At 38.5% G+C, this 23,220-nt stretch overlaps 1 protein-coding gene across 1 annotated transcript; it reads right to left on the reverse strand.

Moving 5' to 3' along the window:
• Positions 1–7,391: 7,391 nt before the first annotated feature.
• Positions 7,392–23,156, reverse strand: LOC145599081 (uncharacterized). Its single transcript, XM_081655491.1, has 7 exons — positions 22,998–23,156; positions 22,644–22,862; positions 12,603–12,669; positions 9,911–10,242; positions 9,689–9,830; positions 9,438–9,563; positions 7,392–8,074 (listed from the first exon to the last, which is right to left on the reverse strand). The coding sequence occupies exons 1-7, from the start codon at positions 23,032–23,034 to the stop codon at positions 7,690–7,692; spliced, it is 1,308 nt and encodes a 435-aa protein (XP_081511617.1). The 5' UTR covers positions 23,035–23,156; the 3' UTR covers positions 7,392–7,689.
• Between the last annotated feature and the right edge of the window lie 64 nt (positions 23,157–23,220).

Genomic DNA, 23,220 nt, shown 5'->3' on the forward strand with positions numbered 1-23,220 from the left:
GAATGCCTCAACCTGACCATTTGCTTGAGGACGGCCGACTGAGGCAAAGTAACTTGAGATACCTTGATCTCCCAACCAAGTCTTGAGCTTGGGCGTTTCAAACTGAGGGCCGTTTTCAAATACCATAGACATAGGTACCCCAAATCGGGTGATGATGTTCTTTCAAATGAAAGAGATGACATCCTTTGTCTTGATATTCTTAACTGCCTCCGCCTCCACCCACTTGGAGAAATAATCCACAGCCACTAAGATATAGCGTTTTCCGCCTGGTGCAGGCGTATAAGGACCCAAAATGCCCATGCCCCATTTAGCAAACGGGAATAGGCTGTGGATTGCCGTCAGATCAGTAGCCGGGCGATGTATTAGCTTGCCAAACCTTTGGCATTTATCACATCTCTTCACAAACTCTTTGGCGTCTGCCTCAAGGGTAGGCCAAAAATAGTGTCGCCAGGCTCTAACGGCTAGGGACTTGCCGCCTATATAGGAGGCGCAATATAGCTCTTCGAGAACTTCTTTCCCCTTTTCTGGGGTGACACACTTCAACAAAGGCTTGAGAAATCCAGCCTTGAAGAGTTCTCCGTTTCTCAACCGAAGTTTGCTGCTCTCTTCTTCATGACGGCTACCTCCTGTGGTGAATCAGGGAGAGTACCGTCTGCTAGATACGCCCGGATGCCATCCATCCAAGTAGAACTTCAATCCAGAATTCCAATGGGCTCTTCATAAATAATTCTTTTTTCAAAAACTTCCCAAAAGACTGACTGAGGCGTATCATGGCAGGCGGAATATGCTAATTTTGACAATGCATCCGCCGGGTGGTTATCGGATCGGGGCACTTGATTCAATCGGAATCCTTCAAGTGTCAAAGAATGGGTTGTCAAAGAATTCCGATTGAATCAAGTGCCCCGATTGAATGGGTTGTCAAAGAATGGGCTGTCAAAGAATTCCGATTGAATCGGAATGGGTTGACAGCCTGGAGATATTTGATCATAGCCGAATGAGTTGCTTCATAAGTGCCCTCATACTAGCTAATAACCAGCTGAGAATCAGAATGGGCGGCAATCTTGGTTGCCCCTGCTGCCTTACACATGTGGATTCCGACTACCAGGGCTTCATATTCTGCCTCATTATTTGAGGCCTGAAACTTGAACCGTAGTGCATACTCATATTTATCTCCTTCTGGAGATTCACAGACAATGCCTGCACCACAACCGTTCTTTGTAGAGCTCCCATCTACATACACCTTCCAAACCTGATCAATATTATCCGGAGGAACCGGACGAGTCATTTCAACAATGAAGTCGGCAAACGCCTGACCTTTCACTGCCTTCCTTGGTTCGTAGGTGATTTCAAGAATTTGCATTTCAATAGCCCATTTTAACATTCTTCCGAATGACTCCAGAGTAGACATTGGCCGCTTGAGGGGCTGGTCGGTGTAAATTACAACCGGATGTGCCAGAAAGTATGGCTTCAGCTTTTTGAAGGCCATATATAAAGCAAGACCAAAATTTTCCACCATGGGGTACCAGAGTTCAACATTTTTTAACACATGGCTAAAGAAATATAGCGGGAGCTGAGTACCGTCTCGCTCAGTAAGGAGAACAGCACTGAGGGCATGGTCTGAGACGGCTAGGTACATATACAACTTTTCTCTAAGCAAAGGACTGACAAGCCTTGGCAAAGAGTGCAAGTGTTCTTTCAATTTCTAGAAGGCCGGCTCAGCATCATTCCCCCATTTCTAGCCTTCTTCCTTGCTTGGAAGAAGTAAAGGCATTTGTCCCCTGACCCGCTGAGGAACCACCCCAAGGCGCTCAGGCAACCGGTGAGTCTCTGTACTTCCTTAACAGTGCAGGGTGATTTCATGTCAATTACCGCCTGTATCTTCTCAGGGTTAGCCTCTATCCCCCTTAGATCAATCAGGAATCTGAGAAACTTCCCAGACTCAACACCAAAGACGCATTTCTTAGGATTTAACATAATCTTATGCCACCTGAGTGTGGTGAAGGTTTCTCGGAGATCAGCAAGGTGATCAGCCTGCTGCTTGGATTTGACTATCATGTCATCAATATATGCCTCTACGTTCCTCCCAATATGATTAATGAAGACTGTATTAATCATCCGTTGGAACGTAGCCGGCGCATTCTTCAAGTCAAACGGCATCACAGTATAACAGAATAACCCCTGATCAGTGACGAAGGCCGTCTTGTCTTGATCTTTTTTCCACAGGGGTATCTGATGGAAGCCGGAATAGGCATCCATGAAACTCATCAAGGCATGACCGGCTGTTGAATCGACCAAACTGTCAATATTTGGAAGTGGATAACTATCCTTTGGGCATGCCTTGTTGAGGTCTGTGTAATCTACACACATCCGCCAGGTACCATTCGGCTTCTTTACAAGCACAACATTCGCCACCCATTCAGGGAAATTACATGGCCGAATGAACCTGGCATCTAGCAGCTTTTTTACTTCGGCAGCTGCCACCTGACTTCTTTCCTCGCCGTGATTTCTTTTCTTTTGCCGGATGGGCTTCATTTTAGGATCCACAGCGAGTTTGTGGACTGTTGCCTGGCATCTCTTCCACTTCAAAGGCAAAAACATCTTTGAATTCTTTCAGCAGAAGGTGCAAGTCTACACCCAGAACAGCATTACCAACCGTCCCAACCTTAACAGTTTGCTCTGGACAGCTGTCATCCAGAGCAAGATCAATACTTTCACCAGCCGGTTGCGGGCGGAGCTCCTCTGACCGTTCACCGGTCAGTGATTGCTATTTCTTTTCTTTTTTCACCTCCACCAGCTCTGCAACTTTCCTTTTCTTTCCGGCTGCTGGTGGGGGTGAGCTGGCATCCCTGACATTGTCAAGGTCTATTGGTTCCTTCCCTTGGCCGTCTAAGGCCACAGTATCTTTGACGGCTGAGAGATAGCACTCCCGAGCCTTCTTCTGATCCCCGTTCAGGGAACCAACAGAGCCATCATCCCGCTCATACTTGATGAGCATAAGATACGAGATGATTACCGCCTTGGCCTCATTGAGGGTTGGCCTCCCAAGAATAATGTTGTAGGCGGTCAACTCCTCAACGACTAAGAATCTGACGACAATATGTCGTCCCTTGCTTTTCTCTCCCAGCCGGATGGGTAAGTCTATTCTTCCGGCTAGGTAAACCATCCCACCCCCAAAACCAACCAAGGGATGGGTGATCGGATGCATGCTGCTGGTGTTGTATTTCAGCTTCTGCAAGCACCGGAGGCTGATGATGCCCGACGAGCTGCCGGTGTCAATAAGGATGCGTCCAACCAATTGGTTGGCGACCTTACATTCAATGACAACCGGGTCATCATGCGGACGACGGACGATGCCCCTGTCCTTCTCAATAATGAGGACATCCGGGAAGGTGGAGCTGGTAGACGCCTGCTCATCATCATCCTTATCCATCATTCGAAGATGGCTTTTGGTGCCCCGGATGATAGGGTTACCACAAGAGAATCCGCCTACTATGGTGTAGACCGGATCCTTGTCGGTAACCGAGCTACTAGTAGGCTGGTGGGTAGTCCTGGGGGACTGACCCTTATTCTTCTTCTTTGCCACGGCTGGGGACTTAGAAATATAGGACTTCAACATCCCATTGTCAGCAAGACGGTCCAACGCCCGCTGAAGACTGAAGTAGTCGTTGGTGTCATGGCCAACTTCCTCATGGAACTGGCAGTACTTGTTCTTGTTCCGTGACTGGACGGAACCTTTCATTGGATTCGGCTTCTCAATAGACAACCGGTCCTTTACCTCCATGAGGATGGAGTTGCAGTCTTTGTTAAACTCGTACCGGGTAACGTACGGTTTAAACTCTTTTTTCTTCTTCTGGGACGGCAGCTCAGAATCACTGACCGCCCAGACTTCTTTTCTTTTCTTGCTCTCTTCTTTTTCCTTTGCCGGTTGAGCAGACCGGCTCTCTTTTTGCTTGTCAGACTTTTTGGAGTCCGACTAGCTACTAGGCGTGTAGAGATCGGTTGCTTGGATATAGCTTTCCGCCTCCCTTCAGGCCGCCTGTAGCGTAAATGCCCCTTTTCTGACAAGGTCAAACTTAAAGGTCGACCCGTCTCTCAAACCCTTAAAGAAGTCTCTAAATGCTACCTTGTCAGACAGCCCCTGGATCTGAATCCTGACCAGGTTGAACCGTCTGACATATGAGCGTAGCCCTTCTCTCTCACCCTACTTAATGGTGCTCAAGTCTAAACTTGTTTTCTTCGTAGGGATGTTCATTGAGAAGTTGGTGGCAAACAAGAAGGCTAACTTCTTGAAGCAATCAATAGATCCGGCTGGCAAGTTGTCAAACCATTGTTGGGCAATGCCCTTCAATGTAGCCGGGAAACAACGGCACCAGGTGACATCGTCCCAACCTTGTAAGCACATTAGGTTGGTATATGCCATCAGGTGGTCGTCCGGGTTGGTGGTACCATCATAAGTACCCACCAACACATTCTTAACCTTGGCCGGTTGAGCTGCCTCGGTTATATTTGTGGCAAATGCAGACGGCTGTTCGCCAAGCCTCATCAGCCGTAGCTGCCAGTCTAGTGGCTGGACATTGTTATATGCCGCCTGACCTCCAAATGGGGGTGGCTGAATAAACTGGAGGCCAAATTGCCCATACTGCGCCTGGGGTGCGTATGGCATAGACCCTATCATGAGTTGAGGTTCGGTGTTGACGGTTTTACCGCCTGTCCGACTCTCACGCAAGGACATAGAGTTCCTTGCAGAAGCTTCTTTGAAGCTGTCTGGAAAGCTTGAGGTAGAAGTTGACTCAGACTGTCGAGCATCGAAGGTAGACGTCTTGTTGGCCTCCGGCTGGGATTGCCGAGGCTGCCTCTGGGGCATCAGAATTTTAGTCTAGTCAAGTTTTGCGGCTGCCTTCTCCTTGGGATGAGGAGTTGGCTATCTGTCCTTGACCGGCTTCTTCTTCTTCCCATCATTGGAAGTTTTTTTAAGCCGGCGGACTCTTGCTAGAGCCAGCCTTGTTGTTGTTGATCATCTCCTTGATTTCACCCTTGAAGGAGTTCATGAATTTCATGAGTTCATTCCGGGGACCGGAGCTTCTCCTCTGGTCTTCCGGATTTCCCTGTCTGACCTTCCAGGGGGCCTCCTACTTGGACCCGCCTTGTCTTGATTACACTCCAGTTGATCCCTGGAACGTATGGACTTAGAGATGAGGGAGCCGTTTTTGGTTGTGTAGGTCTCCACATCATCGTCCTCTTCATCTTCCTCCTCAGTAAATACCTCTGGCTGAGGATGAGGCTGAGGAATTTCAAAGCCTGGCGGTTGAATAACCAGTTGTATATTTTCCAGGTTACCCGTCTGAGTAACCGGTTGCAGAGTAATAGAGTTAGAGATTGGTACAAAATCTTGAACCATCTTGAGGTACTCTCCCCACAGACGACGCCAAATGTTTTGGGTGTTTTTGTCTCTTGGGAGAGTTACAACTCGAAAACTGGTCCTGCTGGCTCTGTACCTGCAAAAACAACGGAGACACCGGTTGGGTGGTGCTCCGCCTCCAACGCTCAAGTTAGTAACTTGAAAAAGGATAAAAAGTGCGGAATTTAAGGTGGGGATCTGTTTGGATTCCAAGCTCAGGAGTTCTCTGATGAGAAAGAAAGTGGATGTAATAAATGATTGTGAATTGCCTCCAAAATGGGGGAATATCTCCCTATTTATAGGGTCATGGGGAAATGTGCCCTCCCCTAGGTCATCTGACCTAGGACAGCTGGGCTGCGCCGCAAACGTGCGGGTTTATGGGGAATTGGGCCTTGAAGGCCGCAATTTTGAATGAGTATCTAGAGAGGCCACGTGTCAGCTGCCAGCCTCTGACACGTGGCAGCCCCCCAAGTGTCTAGGGTAAAAATACCCTAAACAGAAACCGACTTCCAATTAAATTGGGTTAATCACATGTACGTACTTATCTTTTTTTAATCTGAATTAAATCTATAAAAAAAAAAAAAAAAAAAAAACATATGTTTTATCCGAAATAAAATTCTTAATCATTATATTTTCAAAAACAGGATAATTATCAACCCTAATGCCTTTAGGATTCAAAGCAACCTTCTAGATAAATCTAGAAGCTAAAGATAAACCCTAACAGTTTTTAGAAATATAATCAAAATTAATGGATCCTCCGCATGATCATTGGGTCCGCATATAAAGTTCAGGTTGGGTCCAGTTTAGTATTTTGTCAATAACTTCTTTGTTATAATTCAGATTTGAGCTTATAATATATCGTTGGAAAGTTGTTTTCAAGATCCATCCAACTACATAATTATTGGACCCAGATTATGGACCAAGCTAAACTAGATTGGACATTTTTCATAAATAGGACAGAAAATCAACAAATTTGGACACGAAATGAATTATTTTGATATAAAGCATTTTTAAGAAAACGAAGAAAGGGAAATTCATGAGACTCTTCAACATTTCACCTTACTCGATAATCAATGATGTGAAAGATACTCATCACCAGGTTTGGTTTTTGGGGAGACAATCAGGCTTCTACATTACCCCATTTTTGACAAATTAATCTATTTATAGCATAAAATAATATAAAAGTTGTTCAATATCTTGAGCAAAATTGAAGTAACATGAATATTTGATCAAATTCATATTCTTAAAAAATATTCCACTGAAATTACATCGTAAAAAAATTATATATTTCCTTACTATTCCGTAATTAATTTTATATCAACATAAAAATGGTACATATTATTGCTCATTTATATAGTTGACAAAAATAAACTTTTTTTTTTTTTGTAATAATATCCTTAAAAAACCTAATATTAATTATTAAAAAATATAAACTAAGAACACACCAGAAATTGACACGTGTCATTGATGGTATATCTTTTAGTATATAGTTATTGATGATTGATTGTAATATGAGAGCGGGGGTGAGTCTGAATGGACGAGCTATGTAAATAGGAGGGTAAAAGTAATTTCCGGTGATTCAAATTTTAAAACCAAAGACAGTGGTCCATTATAATATACCATTATGCATGTATAATGTACCACTAAAGTATAAATTGTCTTAATAGTATTTTTTCTGGACTATTACGCGTGTAGTGGTACATTTTACCATCATATAGGTTGAATATTTTCTCCTAAAATACTTACCATCTGTCACTTATTATGCATGTAATGGTACATTTTTCATCCACCTATCACTTATTATGCATATAATGGTACATTTCTCATCCTATTGCCATCCTATATGCGCTGAAATCTATAGGCGCTATGCAGCGAGACTTAACCATGAGAGTCAGTGACAATTAAGGTGGTTAAAAACTTCATTTCCTCCTAAATTCATAGGATTTTTAAATCGATTCTTATCACCCGTATTTGTGGCTGTAAATACCCAAAATAAAATACAAATAATCCAAATTTTATAATATTATTCCGAAGATCACAAATATTTTGTCCCATCTTAATATATTATATAGTATCACTTTTTACAAATATACAAACATTACAACACAGCAAAACTTCCACTTTGCCTTATTTGGATACGGAAAGAGCTTGTACAGGTGAGAAAAAATAATGAACTATCATGAATCGGTAATAAATATAGACATCTTCCAAACCACACTAACGAACAATCTTTGGGCGATAAGTAACAGAACTTACTCCAAGTACTGAAGATCAAATTCACACAATTCCAACTATATATTAAGCCACTCCAAACATGGACACAGGCCCCAGCAAAATTTGGCTGGGTAGCGATCTTTCAGATAAACATCTCTGCTGAAACCAATAATATAGAAACTGAAGGTGCGAATAGAATGAGACATGGTGATGCGCGTCACTGGTACGACACAGATGGTATGCCGTTCACAAATGACCCTAGCAGTAGGCTGAACAGGAGCCCTATCAGCAATAACTTCAGACGAAAATTTGTTTAGAAAGTAGGAATCCGCAAAAAAGGCTGGTGTACATTGATAAGCTTGCATATTGCATAGTTGCTCTCCTTTAGCTCTATGGAAGACATCATCAGGTACTGAGGCAGCGCCTTTTGTAGCACTTACTTTTCGAGTTGAAAGTGTTTTCCTGAACATATACAAACAATTTACATTTTTGGGTCAAATTTATGGAAAGTTTGTCAAATATGACACTACAAAACTCACATCTTGTGAGAAACTACCTTGATTATATGTCGACTACCAAGTGTGATCTATTTTCCCCTAAACATGTCCCTATGTCCTCCTACCTCTCAAAATTATTATAATTTTCAATTGAACTTAAATCAAATTTTTGATTAACTGATTGGTAATATCCCAGAACTTCAACTGTCAGACATTAGCCAACACACCAAATTCTGTCAAGTGGCACCTTATCACACCAAAAAAAAGTCCTAAGGTATTCATCAAAAGATTTTTTCATCTTTGATTAACGGGTTAGTATTATCCCAGAACTTGCTTCAAATATAAGGAAAACTAGCCAACACACCAGATTCCTTCTAGTGATACCTTATTGCAAAAAAAAAACGCAAGGTATTTTGTTAAGGAGTACAAGATTTTTTTCATTATGTAGTTTTTAGCTAAAGTATATTTTTATAAGGTATTTCGAACATGTTTTCCTAAATTTATTACTTCCTCCGATTTTTAGTTGACACGCTTTGACTTTCACACTATTCACTCACTTACCTTTTACCGTAGTTTGTGATGTATACGGAATGATTTATTAGTTCTCTCTCTTACTTTAGACCCCACTAAAATTATTTTATCATTTCTCTCTCCTCTATGGTCCCCTCACATACTTTCTCTTTCATGGTCTCCATTTTACTTTTATTATAATAAATTGGAAAATTTGTCAAAAACAACCTTTTAAAGTGTCTATTTTATTAAAAACAATCTTTTAAATTTTTTTTTGCAACTTCAGACCACATTATAAAAATTTTTTACCAAAGACAACCTAATGCTAGTTTTCGGCGTTGACTCTATTTTTCCGATGTTGATCACGAGTGTGTGAGGCACGTGACTTCATATATTGCTAATTATACCCCTTTCCCCTCCAATTAACTCCTATTAAAACCCTTCAAAGTGACAAATTACTTTGAGAGAGGAGGGGATTTAGTACGAGTGAATTGGAGGGAAAGGGGTGTAATTAGCACTATATGAGGTCACATGTCTCATACACTCGTTGTCAACATCGGAAAATAGAGTCAACGCCGAAAACTAGCATTAGGTTGTCTTTGATAAATAAAAATTATAATGTGGTCTGAATTTGTAAAAAAATATTTAAAAGGTTGTTTTAAATAAAGTGAACACTTTAAAAGGTTGTTTCTAACAAATTTTCCTAATAATTTATTCACTCAATCACAATATTATATTACTATCCAAAGACTCTGCGCATTACAAAGTGATGCAAATAAATAAAAAAATAAAAATAAAAAAACGGAGGGAGTACTTACCATTTGATGATTGCAATACTTCGAGTAAGAAGAGAGCCACTACCTTGACATATAGTGCATTTTATCAATCCACGAGAGCTGCAAGTAGCACAAGGAATCTTGCCTTTGCCATTGCACTGCAAGCAACTGTAAAATTGCATCAATGTGTGAATGAAATCAGTATATCGATAACAAAGTTAATGAAGATTAGTTCCTTTAAGGGTGATCATATGTTAATTTCAAATGATATCATAAAACTGTAAGATGCTTACATTGTGTCAGACCCATCTCTATGAGCAATTAAACCCCTTCCATAACAAGAATTGCACGGATTCATCTGATTTTCTTTGTAATAACCAGATTCTTGATCTGCATTGCACATCGGACACGGAGTATCCCCTCGACCATCACAGCCTGTAAAATTATTTATGCTATGATCTCAGTGTCATTGCATTTCTATTCCAGAATTGATTTAAAAAACAGTAGACATATACCAGGGCATTTCTCAATGGCCTCTGAATGTGGAACTTTGAATCTTGTTTCTTTTTCTGGTGTGAATAGAACAGGGAACTGAGACCTAAGGTCCAATTCCCAAATGCCGGGTTCAAGGCCACTATTTTTTCCATCAATATTGCCACCATGATAAGGGAGGCGTTCATTAATGACTTCCCTCTCCTCTATAAAAGTATCCAAAGTCCCTACATATACATTGCAGTCTTCCACCATCTGTATCTTCCATGTTCGAGCAGGACGACTTCCCCAGCAACAACGATGACCAACATGATCAGTGAGCAACTCTCTTATCTCCACTTCATCCAATACTTGTCTGTGCAGAAAGCTCAGCCATGTAAAACACAACCAATATCACAATATTCATTTGAAAATACAACTAAATAAAAATCCATATAACTTCTTATAGGATTAAATATAATACTTTCAATACATATCAATAACTTACTAATGCAATTACAACTCTGACCTTATAATCAATTATACACTTATCACTAAATTGACATCCTGTATAGCTTTGGCTAGTAGTAAAGCTAAACTATTGTAAAAATGCTTCAGTACCAATATGCTAACTAGCTTATCTAGTTTCTCGTAAAGAATTTATATTTATCAATATAATATACAATAGACAACTCTTCATCCATGGGTGTTGCTCCATAAATAAAAGGTACCCTTACAGACACCTAAAGTAACAGAAAAAAACGCTGATGTTTTGCACATTAGATTCCGACTAAGGGAATTTTACATGGCATTAGATTATGCAATGCGCTCATGATTACTTGGTTATAGTGACAAAAAAGAGCATTTTAAATGCTTGGGATAGATAATTCAAGATAATTGTGATGATGATAATGTTTACCGGGTGGCTTAAAAATGGAGTTTTTAATTTTTCTTGAATGCTCTTTCATTTATATCGTATAATTCATTATGATGATTCATGTTAGCCAACCCCCAAATCATTTTGGGACTAAGGCTTTGTTGTTGTTGTTGTAGAGACAATTTATATTAGGGATGGATTTAGGCCAGGCTGCCAGCTATACTCAATAGAACAGAATGTTGGTAAATGCAGTGCACTAAAAGCTGTAAAAATTTCTTTGAGGATGAGAATAGTTTACTGAAGAAGAGTTGGAAAGAGTTTATAAGGCATGCTTGGCCTAACTGAACAGAGAACCCTTTATTGACAACATTAGTGGAACTTCTAATAATCTAAGTTAGAATTACACCAATACTCCTACATAACCCCATTTTCTCTCCACTTTTTTTCCCTATTCCATCAATTTCTGTCTTCTCCATAATCACAAGTTCAAAACAGCTTCTCACTTTCGCACCTCCGATAGTCCAAAACTCACCACATGCGAAACCACCCTACTACCTTCAACAAAAGTAGCGCCAACATTACCCACCAAGACCACTAGCAATGCAACCCTTTCTATTCTACGCTATTACCTTGCCACTATCAAACTTTGACACTATCCCGAGATAATTTAATGATCTATTTTTATCTCTTATCTTTAACTAGTTTAGTCCCCGTGCGTTGTCCGGATTAGGTAGCTATTATTTGTTTAAAATAGTTGTCAATTTTATATTCGAAAAAAGTGCAATCATAATCCATTAATTATTTTGAAAGAAGTATTGTTTATATTTAGTTTTGGAATAGATAAGGAAAAAATTAGAGAAAAAAAAGGATGATGTCAAAAATAGTTTAGGCGGGAAATTTTTTAATAAGAAATTGACATGTGTCCTCTAATGATGTCAACATGTTTTGTTTTTAGTAATAGTTAATAGATTCCCCACCCACCCCCCACCCCCCTTCCCTTTAATAAGAAATTTAATCTTTTTGGTACGCATTTAGACGACTAAAATTAATTAAATTAAAACTTTAAAAATTGATAGGTCGGTTGATCAAATTCGAAGAGGGAGAGTGGACCCCTCTTCCGATTTCTCCATCCATCATAGTTGATGGTTTTTGAAGCTTAAATTTTGATTAACAGACATATAAAGACAATAACGCAGAGAGGGAGAATAAGAGCAGAGAAAAAGAGGAGCTTTGAAGGAGGAAAAAGGGAGGGTGGATGAGGAACAAGGAAGTAGAGAGAAGATGGCTTCCCTAGATGTGTTCACATAATACTATCTACCTAAACAAATTAAATGAACGCTTAAATGCTTATTAATGCTAAAATAGTAAAATATAATCAAACAAGATCACCACGAACACTACCCTTTTTTTCTATTAGAAAATCGCAAGATAATTAAACATCTATACACTTTTATAAGAATTGTAACACAAAGGTGCATTTTAAAGGCTATTTCTCTGTTTGATCAAGTAATCTATATTTTATCAGTTAATTCTACCTCCCCACCCCTACTCTCTTGTTTTACTCTTCCTCCTTCCCTTTCCCTATGTATTTCAACTATAATAAAGGAGAAAATGGAGCAAGAAGAACCCATAGGAAAAGAGGTAGTGGTGACCATATATGAATTTTCAATAAAATGAGTTTTATAGTTCTTAATTAAAATGAAAACACCATCACAACATCCGAATCAAAGCATTAATAGTGAAAATTAACATAATTCATATTAAAATTTTGAAGTCCAAATACCAAGAATGATAAATACAAAGTGCAATTTTAGATTTAACAACGAACACTTAATATGTAACTCCAACTACAAATATACCTTTGAAACACATTGACATCTCTGCCACAATCTCTTCCATAACCATTTGGTTGTTCAACAACTTGTTCTACAAGAGGTTAACATTTGGATTAAATTTTTTTAAAAAAATAAATAAATAAAACAAGTACTAAATGCAGTATAAAATAATCTAAATACAGGATAGATGGATGACATGTGTAAACACAAAAGACCAAATTACCCTTATAATAATTATAACCACTAATCTACACTCCTACCGTGCCATGTTCTTACTCTTCCCAAACTACAGGAGAAATGATGAATACGGCAAACCAACCAGCAGCTTCTACTCCATCATTATTAGGAACTACAATTTTTGGCCTTCAATATGATTTTTCTTCCTTTTGCTTCCGTTGTAGTTGGCTATTGAATTTTATTGATTCATAATGATTGCAAAAAATCAAAATAAAAAATAAAAAATCAAAGATTTTGGTTTATCATCTAGCTCAATTGTTGCCTAGTTGGTAGTAGCTTGGACTACCGGTACCAAATCCAGCAACCCAAGAAGGCTATTGGGTAAAGGCCTCCCTATGTAAAGGCCTCAGAGATATAAGGAAAGAGTCCCGAAATTTAACGTTGATAGGTGGAATTTAACGTCGATAGGTGGTCTACGACCCCGGAAATTAACTCCGGTAGAAACTAAAGGGCCTCGAAATTTTATTCCGATAGGCAGTGAAGAAGCCCGAAAATCATAGCCAATCATAAAATGAAGGCGCTGGAATATTTTACGAACGCGATTGAATTTGGGTATCGAAAAGTTTTAGTGATAATATGGCTTTGGTATTGAAAGTTTGAGTAATAACCGGATTTAAGTACCTGAGATTTTCTATTGAGGACGAATGGTTGAACTGTTGAAGCTTGAAGACAAAAAGATACCAGATACGTCTACAAGTTAAATTTTAAGGGTAGTTAAATAGTTATTGGGTGTTGGTTTAAAACAAGGGTAAGCTTGGAAAACTAAAATTTGACTAAAATTAAATTGTCCTGCATTTAGTTAAAATTATACATGCATTTAGTACCTCCCAAAAACAAAAAAAAAATCAAAAGTACATTTACTTTAAATGAGTAAAAAAGCCCAAACGTGAGTGTGTGTGTGTGGGTGGGTGGGTGGGTGTGTGGGGGGGGGGGGGGAGGGGGTCCGGTGAAAATCATAGCATAAAACGAGAGATACTTTGCAAGAAAAACTTTTGCATGTTATAAATTACTCAGATTATTTCTCTCCTTTCGAATCTTTGTGAGCGTATTTATCTTTGTGATAAATAATTTTCATCTAATTTTGTGTGAGATTGAAAAATCAAAAGCTCGAATTCTTTTAACATTGTGATTGGTAAATAAAGTATTCATATGTTTCTTCTATATCATTTATTTTATCCCAAAACTCTGAGCATCTCAAACAGTGAGCAATTATGAGTATTTGATTGATTAGATAAAAAAAATAAATAAATAAAAATGCACCAAGTAGTATCTAATGCAAAAATCCCTGGTTGGTGATGTTTGACATATGACCTATGGAGAATCTGTGTACTACTAAAATGAGGGTGTCCAATAAATCAATCAATCAAAGCCTTAATCCCAAAAGTGAGGTCAGTTAACATGAACCAAATTTGATTATTCCGTGTAGTCATCGACATAAATCTTGCTCCTCCATCCCTTACGATCCAATGCTTTATCCTCAAGCAAATCCAAATTTTGTACCACTATAATAAAAGGCTGAGTGGTACAATCACTACAATGTAAACATCAGGATCAAGCTATTTCTCAAATTTCTAAATTATTAGCTGAGAATAAATAAATTCAGCAATGTCTTTAAGATATTTAGCTTCTGGAAACTTAAAAAACCCATACCATGTGGCTTAATTTCATGATTGTTTCCCTGATGTTATGGATAGCAAGTCTCCATTAGGAAGCTTCATGTCCTGCATGCCTACACAAGTCTATGTCATAGTGTATATAATTACTCATACTAGGCAGTGTTTTATGTCTGTTGCCCCAACCCGTATCTCACCTCAGGGATTCAAGCGTTTCATGGTTGATTTGCACTCGTCATGTGATGAAGTACTAACATACCACCTGGTCCACTCTGATCAGCAGACTAACAACAAAAGTTAACTAAAATTGGTATCAAACTTTGAAGCACTGACTTTATTAAAGCTTAGTAACTTTACTGGATTATAAATTTAACTTCCCAGGTGGCTTTAATCCTACGCAATGCTAGGGAAGAGCATAAAGTTAAAATTTGGTGCTATCCATTGGTTAGAATTTGGTGCTATCCATTGGTTAGAAAGACATTCAATGGGAAAAAAGTACATATCATAAAAAAGGCAGAACATGGTACTCCGCTGCTATTATCAGCACTGCCAGATTGCGATGCAAGAGTGAATGTCAATGCAATAGACCCTGTGAGACCACCAGTGGTCCTCACCTACTCCAGGAGGAAGGAACGCCCTAAGAGGATCAACGGACCTCTGACTACAGCAGAGCAGCCAAATGAACCCACCCCAATCAACACAGAACAGATGGCAGCAAATAGTGGGAAAGAGAGCAGCACATAAGACAAAATCAGCAGCCAGTAGTATTCATCTACAGTGTGTTTGGATAAAGAAAGAGGAAGGAAAACAAGGGGGAGGGAGGAGAAGAGGAGGGGAGGGAAGAATGGTGAGTTTTCCTTCCAAATCTCTCCATTGTTGGAGGGGCTAATTTCCTACAATTTAATCCATCAATTTCTCTCCCCTCCAATTCCCTTCCTTCCTTATTTGCTATCCAAATGAAAGATACTCCATCTCTCCATTGCCCTTCCCTTCTTTTCCCTCCATTTCCTTCAATCCAAACACACCACTAGGGAATTGCTCGTACATATAAAAAGGGGAGAGAGAGATTGATGAGGTAGGTAATTTGTGAGTGAGTTTGTGGAGATTGGTAAGCTAAAGTTACCCTAGGAGAGTGGTGGGCTAAACCCACCATTTGTAAGAAACTTTTGGTTTGAACATTTAATCAAAGATTCTTTCTCCCTCAAATATTGTGATTTGTGTCTTTAGTTTGTGAGCTGATCTAAATCTAATCCAAGTGGTATCATAGCAGTCACGATCATGGTGGAATCACACACTCAGCGTCTGGATGCTTTGGAAGAGAGGTTTGCTGGAGTGGAGGGTCGGATAGCTTCCATGGACGCAAGCTTACTAATCAAGAATAGCCCATCAATCGTGTGGTGTCACAGGCAGTAGCAGAAGGGATAGCCTTCGCAGCACTGGACGTCGGTAAAGAGAAGAACCAGAAGGATATAGAGGCAGCCAACCGCCTTGAAGGCCAGATTAACATATTAAGAAACACCCCACGAAACAGAGGCTAACATGCAGAGAAACCGAATAGAGAAGTTCAGAGAGGATATTAGAGAAGTTTAGAGAAGTTCAGAGAGGATATTCGAGCCTTGGTGGGAGGCCTAGGGCAACAGGCGACCGGAGTTGGAGGGCTGAACCGCCAAGCTGGGACGGGAGAGCAGGCTGATGAAGGTGGCGGAGGATGTGGGACTAACTGGAAGTATCGAAAACTTGATACTCCTCTATTTGATGGAACCGACCCAGATGTGTGGATTCTGAGAACCTATCAATATTTCGAGTTTTATCGGCGCCGTTGGAAGATTTATTGGAGACAACAACGTAGATGCACTTTATAAATGGGCTGAAGGAGGAAGTAAAGAGATCCGGTTGCTTAACCCATTTAGTCTGGATCAGGCTATGGATCTTGCGATCTGAGGAGCGAAATCGGGTTGGAGCTGGATTTGAGCCTCTTAGATTGGTCCCAGTAGTGAACAATACAAGGGCTCTGTGAATAAGGGTCCATGTAAAAATGAGGTGAAAGGTGGAGTAGAATTTCACTGTTAAGCTCTTATTTTCCTAAAGAAAAAGGAGAAACAAAACGCCTCACAGAGAAAGCCAGAAAAGAAAGAGAAGGGGTTGTGTGTTAAGTGTGATGAGAGGTGGAGAATAGGGCACAGGTGTAAGAAGAAGGAGCTTAGTGTTTGATAACTTGTTATTCAATATGATTAAAGGGTGATTTGGAACCTTGTTTGCTTGATAAATTGGTGTTTTGGTTCACTTTTACTCTATTATCGTGCAATTTTTGTGTATCCTTTGCTTCATGGGTTGTTAGTGTTATTGTTGAATTGGATGATTTACCGAGGTTAGAAGCCAAGGCAAAGGAGCAAAACCGAAGAAAAGGTGAAGAAAAGGGCCTAAGAGACACTGCACGGCCGTGCCATATCCTGAACATCCATGCAGGAGTGTTGTGTTCCACCAGGCAGAACATTCAGCCATGACCTGCAGACGAGCCCGACTCTTGTTTTCTCCGTCCTTTTTATTTGGGGGTCATATAAATACTCCCCTTAACTCATTTGTACAGTTATCCAAGTTTTTAGAGCTTTTCTCTTAGTTTGTAATCTTAGAAACACAAAAACTCTAAAATCAATAATTAGATTTTAATTATTAGCTTGGAAATTTCAATCTCAATCATTGTAGGAGACAAGTTCCACCATTGTTATTCAAAGTTGAAGCTTCTAATAACATTTCTTACTCTTCCCTTCCATTTTAATTGCTTTAATTGTTAATTATTCCCTTTATTCTTGTATGCTTAGATTGTTATTTAGCTTAATCTTTAGTTTGAATCTTGTTCATGAATTGATTGAAATTCTTAATTGCTTTAATCTCCATGGATTGTGAGTAGTCTAATTTTGTGAGTAGTCTAATTTTCTAGGGTTTGGGTATGTAGTCACTGATTATTTGTTGCATGTGTTAATTTGGTAATTGTTGGTTGTTAATTAGTTGAGCTTAAGTGGTTTAATTGCTTAGTTCTTGTATATGGTCATTGCTAGAACTATTATCCAAGCCTTTTCAACGAAGGATGAATTTGAGTTAGCTCCCTTATGCTTAATTGACTTGAAATTCCATGAGAATAGGAATTTCCAATCAAGGGAATGTTTTTATCATCGTAATTATGCTTTAATACTTGTTTTATGCTTTCTAACCACGAGAGTAGTTGGGTGCTTTAGATGACTTCCCCTATATTATCCCCTTAATTTACCATTGATTGCTACATGCTATTTGTGAGTTGTGATGAAGTTGAGTGGTATAACCCGAGCCCTAGAATCCTGTAAAAATTGTTAATCTCCCCTTAGCGTTAGTTGATTTGAACTAGTACATTTCACTTAAAACCAAACCAATTTCGACTTCATATATCTTATTTAAACGGTAGTATTTCAGTGTGTTTGATTTAACGCCTCTCTTGGGTTCGACCCTTTCTTACCCTTGCTATTAGCTAGTGAGACCAAGATAGGATTTTATCTTTAGTAGGCTCGACAACGGCTTATCAGTGTTTTGCTAGTGGAGGATGATCACGAGGAGTCGTTTGAAGAGACGGAGATGGGGACGCTATTGTGCTCGGTCGTAGAACTTTCTAATCCTCGCACGATGAAGCTGAGGGGGACGATGAATCGGGTAGGAGTGATAGTCATGGTGGACCCCGGTGCGACAAATAATTTTGTGTCAACGGAGAAGGTGGAGGAATTACAGTTGAACGTGGCCGATACGAGGGAATTTGGGGTTTGATTGGGTATTAAAGGGAGAGGAGTGTGTAAGGGAGTTCGATTTAAGTTTGATGGGGGATTGGAAATTAAAGAGGGTTCCCTACCTCTTACGTTGAGTAATGGTGATATAATTTTGGGGGTGCAATGATTATAAAAGTTAGGGTCAGTGTTAATGAATTGGTGCACTCAAGATATGAAATTTCAGCAGTGTCCTTAGAAGGGGATCCTTGCCTCGACATATCACAAGTGTCACTTAGGGCCATGATTAAAGCAGTAACCCGTGAGAGAAAAGGGGTGATTGTCGAGTTGTGTAGAGATGAAGAAAGGGTAGAGGAGAAGAGACGGCACAAGGATGAGTTCCAGAGTTTTTAAAGGAGGTTCTCCAAAAGGGCTGCCACCTTCAAGGGGGCCACGAGCATGAAATACAAAAATTGATTAGAGAGGTATTGGAGGTTGGAATAATCAAACCCTCAACCAGCCCGTATTGTTAGTGAAAAAAAAAAAGGGATCCGCATACCGAGCACTTAACAAAGAAACCATTCCTGATAAATACCCGTCATTAATGATCTCTTTAGATGAGTTGTTTGGAGCTACTATTTTTTCGAAACTGGACTTGAAGGCACGGTACCATCAAATTTTAGTGCAGCTCAAGGATACTCATAAAACCGCGTTTCAAACTCATGAGGGCCATTACGAAATTTTGATAATGCCCTTCAGCTTGACCAATGTGCCAGCAACATTTCAGTCAGTAATGAGCAACGCGTTCCGAGTGTATAAGATTATATTACATGAAATTAATGACAATTTGTGTGTCACTTGTGTAGTTGAGTGATCGTGCAAACGATAAACTATGAGAAGTTCAATAATCAATAGTTCAATACATACTACTCCTTATATAAACTAATTATAGCCATTTGCTCATTTCTAAGTGTTTGAATATATGTAACATATATTCTCTAATTGTATATAACTTTATTATCGTAAATATTAACTAGCAATAAAGATATATACAATAATTAAAGAATGTATGCTAAATATATTTTAAGGTACTCGTAAAGTCGTAATTTAATAAGACTAATTAGTACTTTAAAGTTTGAAGCCAAGATTTAATTGTGAGTAACTAGCTAAGCTAATCGGTATTGAGCAAAGAACTCCAAAATTATAGGCTATAAAGGAAACAATAAGGCTAAAACTACTCGGTCACTAACAATTTATCGTGCTCCCAATACCCATGCTATAAAGGAAACAATAAGGCTAAAACCACTCTTTGTGCAAGATCAAAGAATTTTGTCTTAGAATGCGACATATCAATTATTTTCCTTGTATTGTTTTTTCTTTTTTTTCCCCCCATATTTTATGATTTATTTTCCTATTTTTTATTCAAATCTTTTTAATAAAATTCTCTATTATCGAATGTATTACAATTTCTATGTAAATAATACTGTATAAAAATTTATGAATACTACTACTTTTTGGGTTCATGTGCATCCTTTATTTCAATTTAGTAATTATGATTTACGAATACTACTACTTTTTAGGGGCAAGTACATTCTATATTTCAATTAAATAATTACGGTTTACTAATATTACTACTTTGTAGATGCATACAATCAATCAATCAAAGACTTGATCCCATAAATGGGGTCAGCTAACATGAACCAAATTTGATTATTGCGTGAAGTCATCAACATAAATCTCCCTCCTCCAACCCTAACAATCCAATGCTTCATCCTCATGTAAATCCATATACTTCATACCTTTCCTAACTCCTTCCAACCAAGTCATTTTCGATCTCCCTCCTTAACGATCCAATGCTTCATCCTCATGTAAATCCATATACTTCATATCTTTCCTAACTCCTTCCAACCAAGTCATTTTCGGTCTCCCTCTCCCTTGTTTTACCCCTCCATCGTCCCATTCTTCCACTCTTCGAACCAGTGCAACCTCGGGTCTCTTAGAGTGTTCCAACACATCCACCTTGATATGCGCATTTCCGTAACTTCCATCTTTTTAATGTGTTCCTTCTTAGAAGCCCAACATTCTGTACTATAGAGCAACACGGGTCTTATGGCTGTCCAATAGAATTTTCCCTTAAACCGTAAGGGAATGCTTCGGTCACATAAAAATCATATGGCCGCTCTCCATTTAAGCCACCCCGACTTAATCCTATGTACCAATGTCACCATTCTTCTCTTCTAGATGATCGACACAAGATACTTAAAACATTCACTCATGGTCAATCCCTTTCCATCCAAATCACCACTTCATTGCTTGCCCCCCTCTCACTCGGGTCTCCGTCTTACATGCCCAAACCTATTCAAGTGATTTTCCCTTAATTTATGCCACATCTACTTTCTTGCAAATAACCTCATTTCTGATCCTATCTCTTAGAGTGTTCCAACACATCCACCTTGACATGCGCATTATCGTAACTTCCATCTTTTTACTTTGTTCCTTCTTAGAAGCTCAACATTCTGTACCATAGAGCAACATGGGTCTTATGGCAATTCTATAGAATAATCCTTTCAACTGTAAGGGAATGCTTCGGTCACATAAAAATCATGTGGCCGCTCTCCGTTTAAGCCGCCCCGACTTAATCCTATGTGTCACGTCTTGATCAATGTCACCATTCTTATGGATGATCGACACAAGATACTTAAAACATTCATTCATGGTCAAATCCTTTTCATCCAAAATCACCACTTCATTCCTTGCCCCCCTCTAAATACCAAAGCGACATACCAAATATTCTGTCTTACTCCGATTTAGCTTAAACCCTCTATATTCCAACCTTTGCCTCCATTGCTCCAACTTGGCGTTAACTCATCCTTAGTTACATCCACCGAAACGGTATCATCCGCGAACAACATACACCATGGAACCTCATGTGCATTCTAAATTTCAATAATCTATTTATTTCCATTTATTTGACCTTAGGCTTGCTTTTTATTATCTTTTATTTTATAAATAAAATAATAATTTTAGATAATTTCAAATATAAAATTAGAAAGGAAAATTTGTCAAAAATAAATCAACTTTTGTCTAGCTAGGTCAAAATAAATCAACCTTTTGATTAACTAAAAAATAAGTCAAGATTTATAGAATATCTTCCCAAAATGAGTCATGACCTGTTGAATATTGGAAAAACCGGTTATTTCGATTAAGTATGCCACGTGTCAATATGTGGCTGGTCCTCTATTTAAAAATTTTAATTAAGATTTATTTTTGATTAATTGTTATTAAAAAAAAACCTTTTTTTCATTTAGCAATTACTTCATATATCAATATGCCTCAAAAAAAGAAGAAAAATTATTCAAACGCCACTTGAACTACCGTCCATTGTACAATGGCTGCTTGATTCTTTTCAGATTTTCAGCACAAATCTACTGATATTATTAGCTAATAATATGAGCTAATTTTTAGATTTTTTCTTATTCTTCACTTATTAAAGCTTGTTAATTATTCTAGCTTAATATGTAGTTTTCGTTAAAAATTTTAATCTAGATGTGAGTTCATATTGACAAGCCATAAGAATTTCGTTTGAATTTAATGATTTGAGATCAGTTTCATTATCCATTTTTTTGATCAATTTAAGGTTTAATTTTTGATTTAGCTAAATAATTTGGTTGACTTCATTAAAATTCGAGCTCAACGAGTTCGCCAGAAATTCATTCATTGAAGTCGTTCATTGAACATTTCCTCCGGCGAACTAGAAGCGAAAGAACATATGTACAAACGAATGCATATTATGATATTCTTGGATGATCAAATAGTACCACTAAATATACAGTGATACTATATATGCACATAATGGTATTATATATGCATTCCGTTGTACAAAATTTATGCATAAATAGTATCACTGAGGATTCAATGATACCATATAAACTTTCAGTGGAACAATCAACATGTGGTCCCCCATCACGTGATACAATCCGACCAAAAAATAGGTGGGGTCCACCTACAGACCTCTCTCTTCCTATCTATCTCCTCTTTTCTCTCTCTATCATGTGTTTTAAAAATATTATAATTTTAATCAATGTTATGCATTTACAAATGCCTAACTTTCCTCTCTTTAAAATTCCTCTGTTTAATAGAGTATATAAACCAATTTGAAGTTTTAACTATTAGCTTAAGTTTTTGTCTGAATTGGTGCTTTAACACGTCATTTTAAGCCCAAAAGGCTCTCTTGTGAGGGCGTGATATACAGATATATACAAACCAATGAGGAGGTTTCAACTATAAGCTTAAGCTTTATATTGAGACAACAATCAACAATGTGACAACTAATATGGACGAAGCAAATCAGCAAACACATAGACTACTCTCCCCTCACCCTTAACATCAACAAACAACCAAACAATTACTCATCAACTACAAATAAATACAAAACCATTAAAAGTCAAATGTTAGAAATTGAGGCAATTGAGAAGAAATGATTAACATACCATCAGAATACGAGTACGAATCGGGAGAAGAGATTAATGGCGCATGGAGAGAAGGTGGGTAATGTGAGTCCGGGTACGAAGCCGCGTTCCGAATTTCCTCAACGCTGAGTTCAGCACCAGCCATTGATGCGGTAGGAATTGCTGCACTTGTACTTCCTAAGTATTGATAAGAGCTCCAGCCTTGATTCTCACCTTCCCCTGCTTCACTTTTTACGCTCTCTAAACAAACAAAAACAATAGCAATAATCAGATGAACTTTTGTAGCCCAATTGAACAAACAATTTTTGAAATTCCTTGAAATTTTGAATACAAAATTAAAAAATTAAAAACAAAGAAATGGGTTTCGAAATTTACCTTGAAGCAATGGCTGCTGAATGATTTGCTGATCCATTTGGACAGGAAGATAATGGGTGATTGGTGGAATTTTGGTTTATACAAGAAAGAACCGGTGAATATTAATCAGAAGAAAATTTGTATTTCAATTTATGTAATTGTTGGAAATGTATTTCTTAGGAAGGAAGGAAGGAAGGAAGGAAATGAGTCAAATGATGACAAGAAGTGAAAAGACAGATGTACG

This window comes from Chenopodium album, chromosome 20 (genome assembly GCF_948465745.1).
Source record: "Chenopodium album chromosome 20, dcCheAlbu1.1, whole genome shotgun sequence".
In the NCBI taxonomy this organism is placed as follows: Eukaryota; Viridiplantae; Streptophyta; class Magnoliopsida; order Caryophyllales; family Amaranthaceae; genus Chenopodium; species Chenopodium album.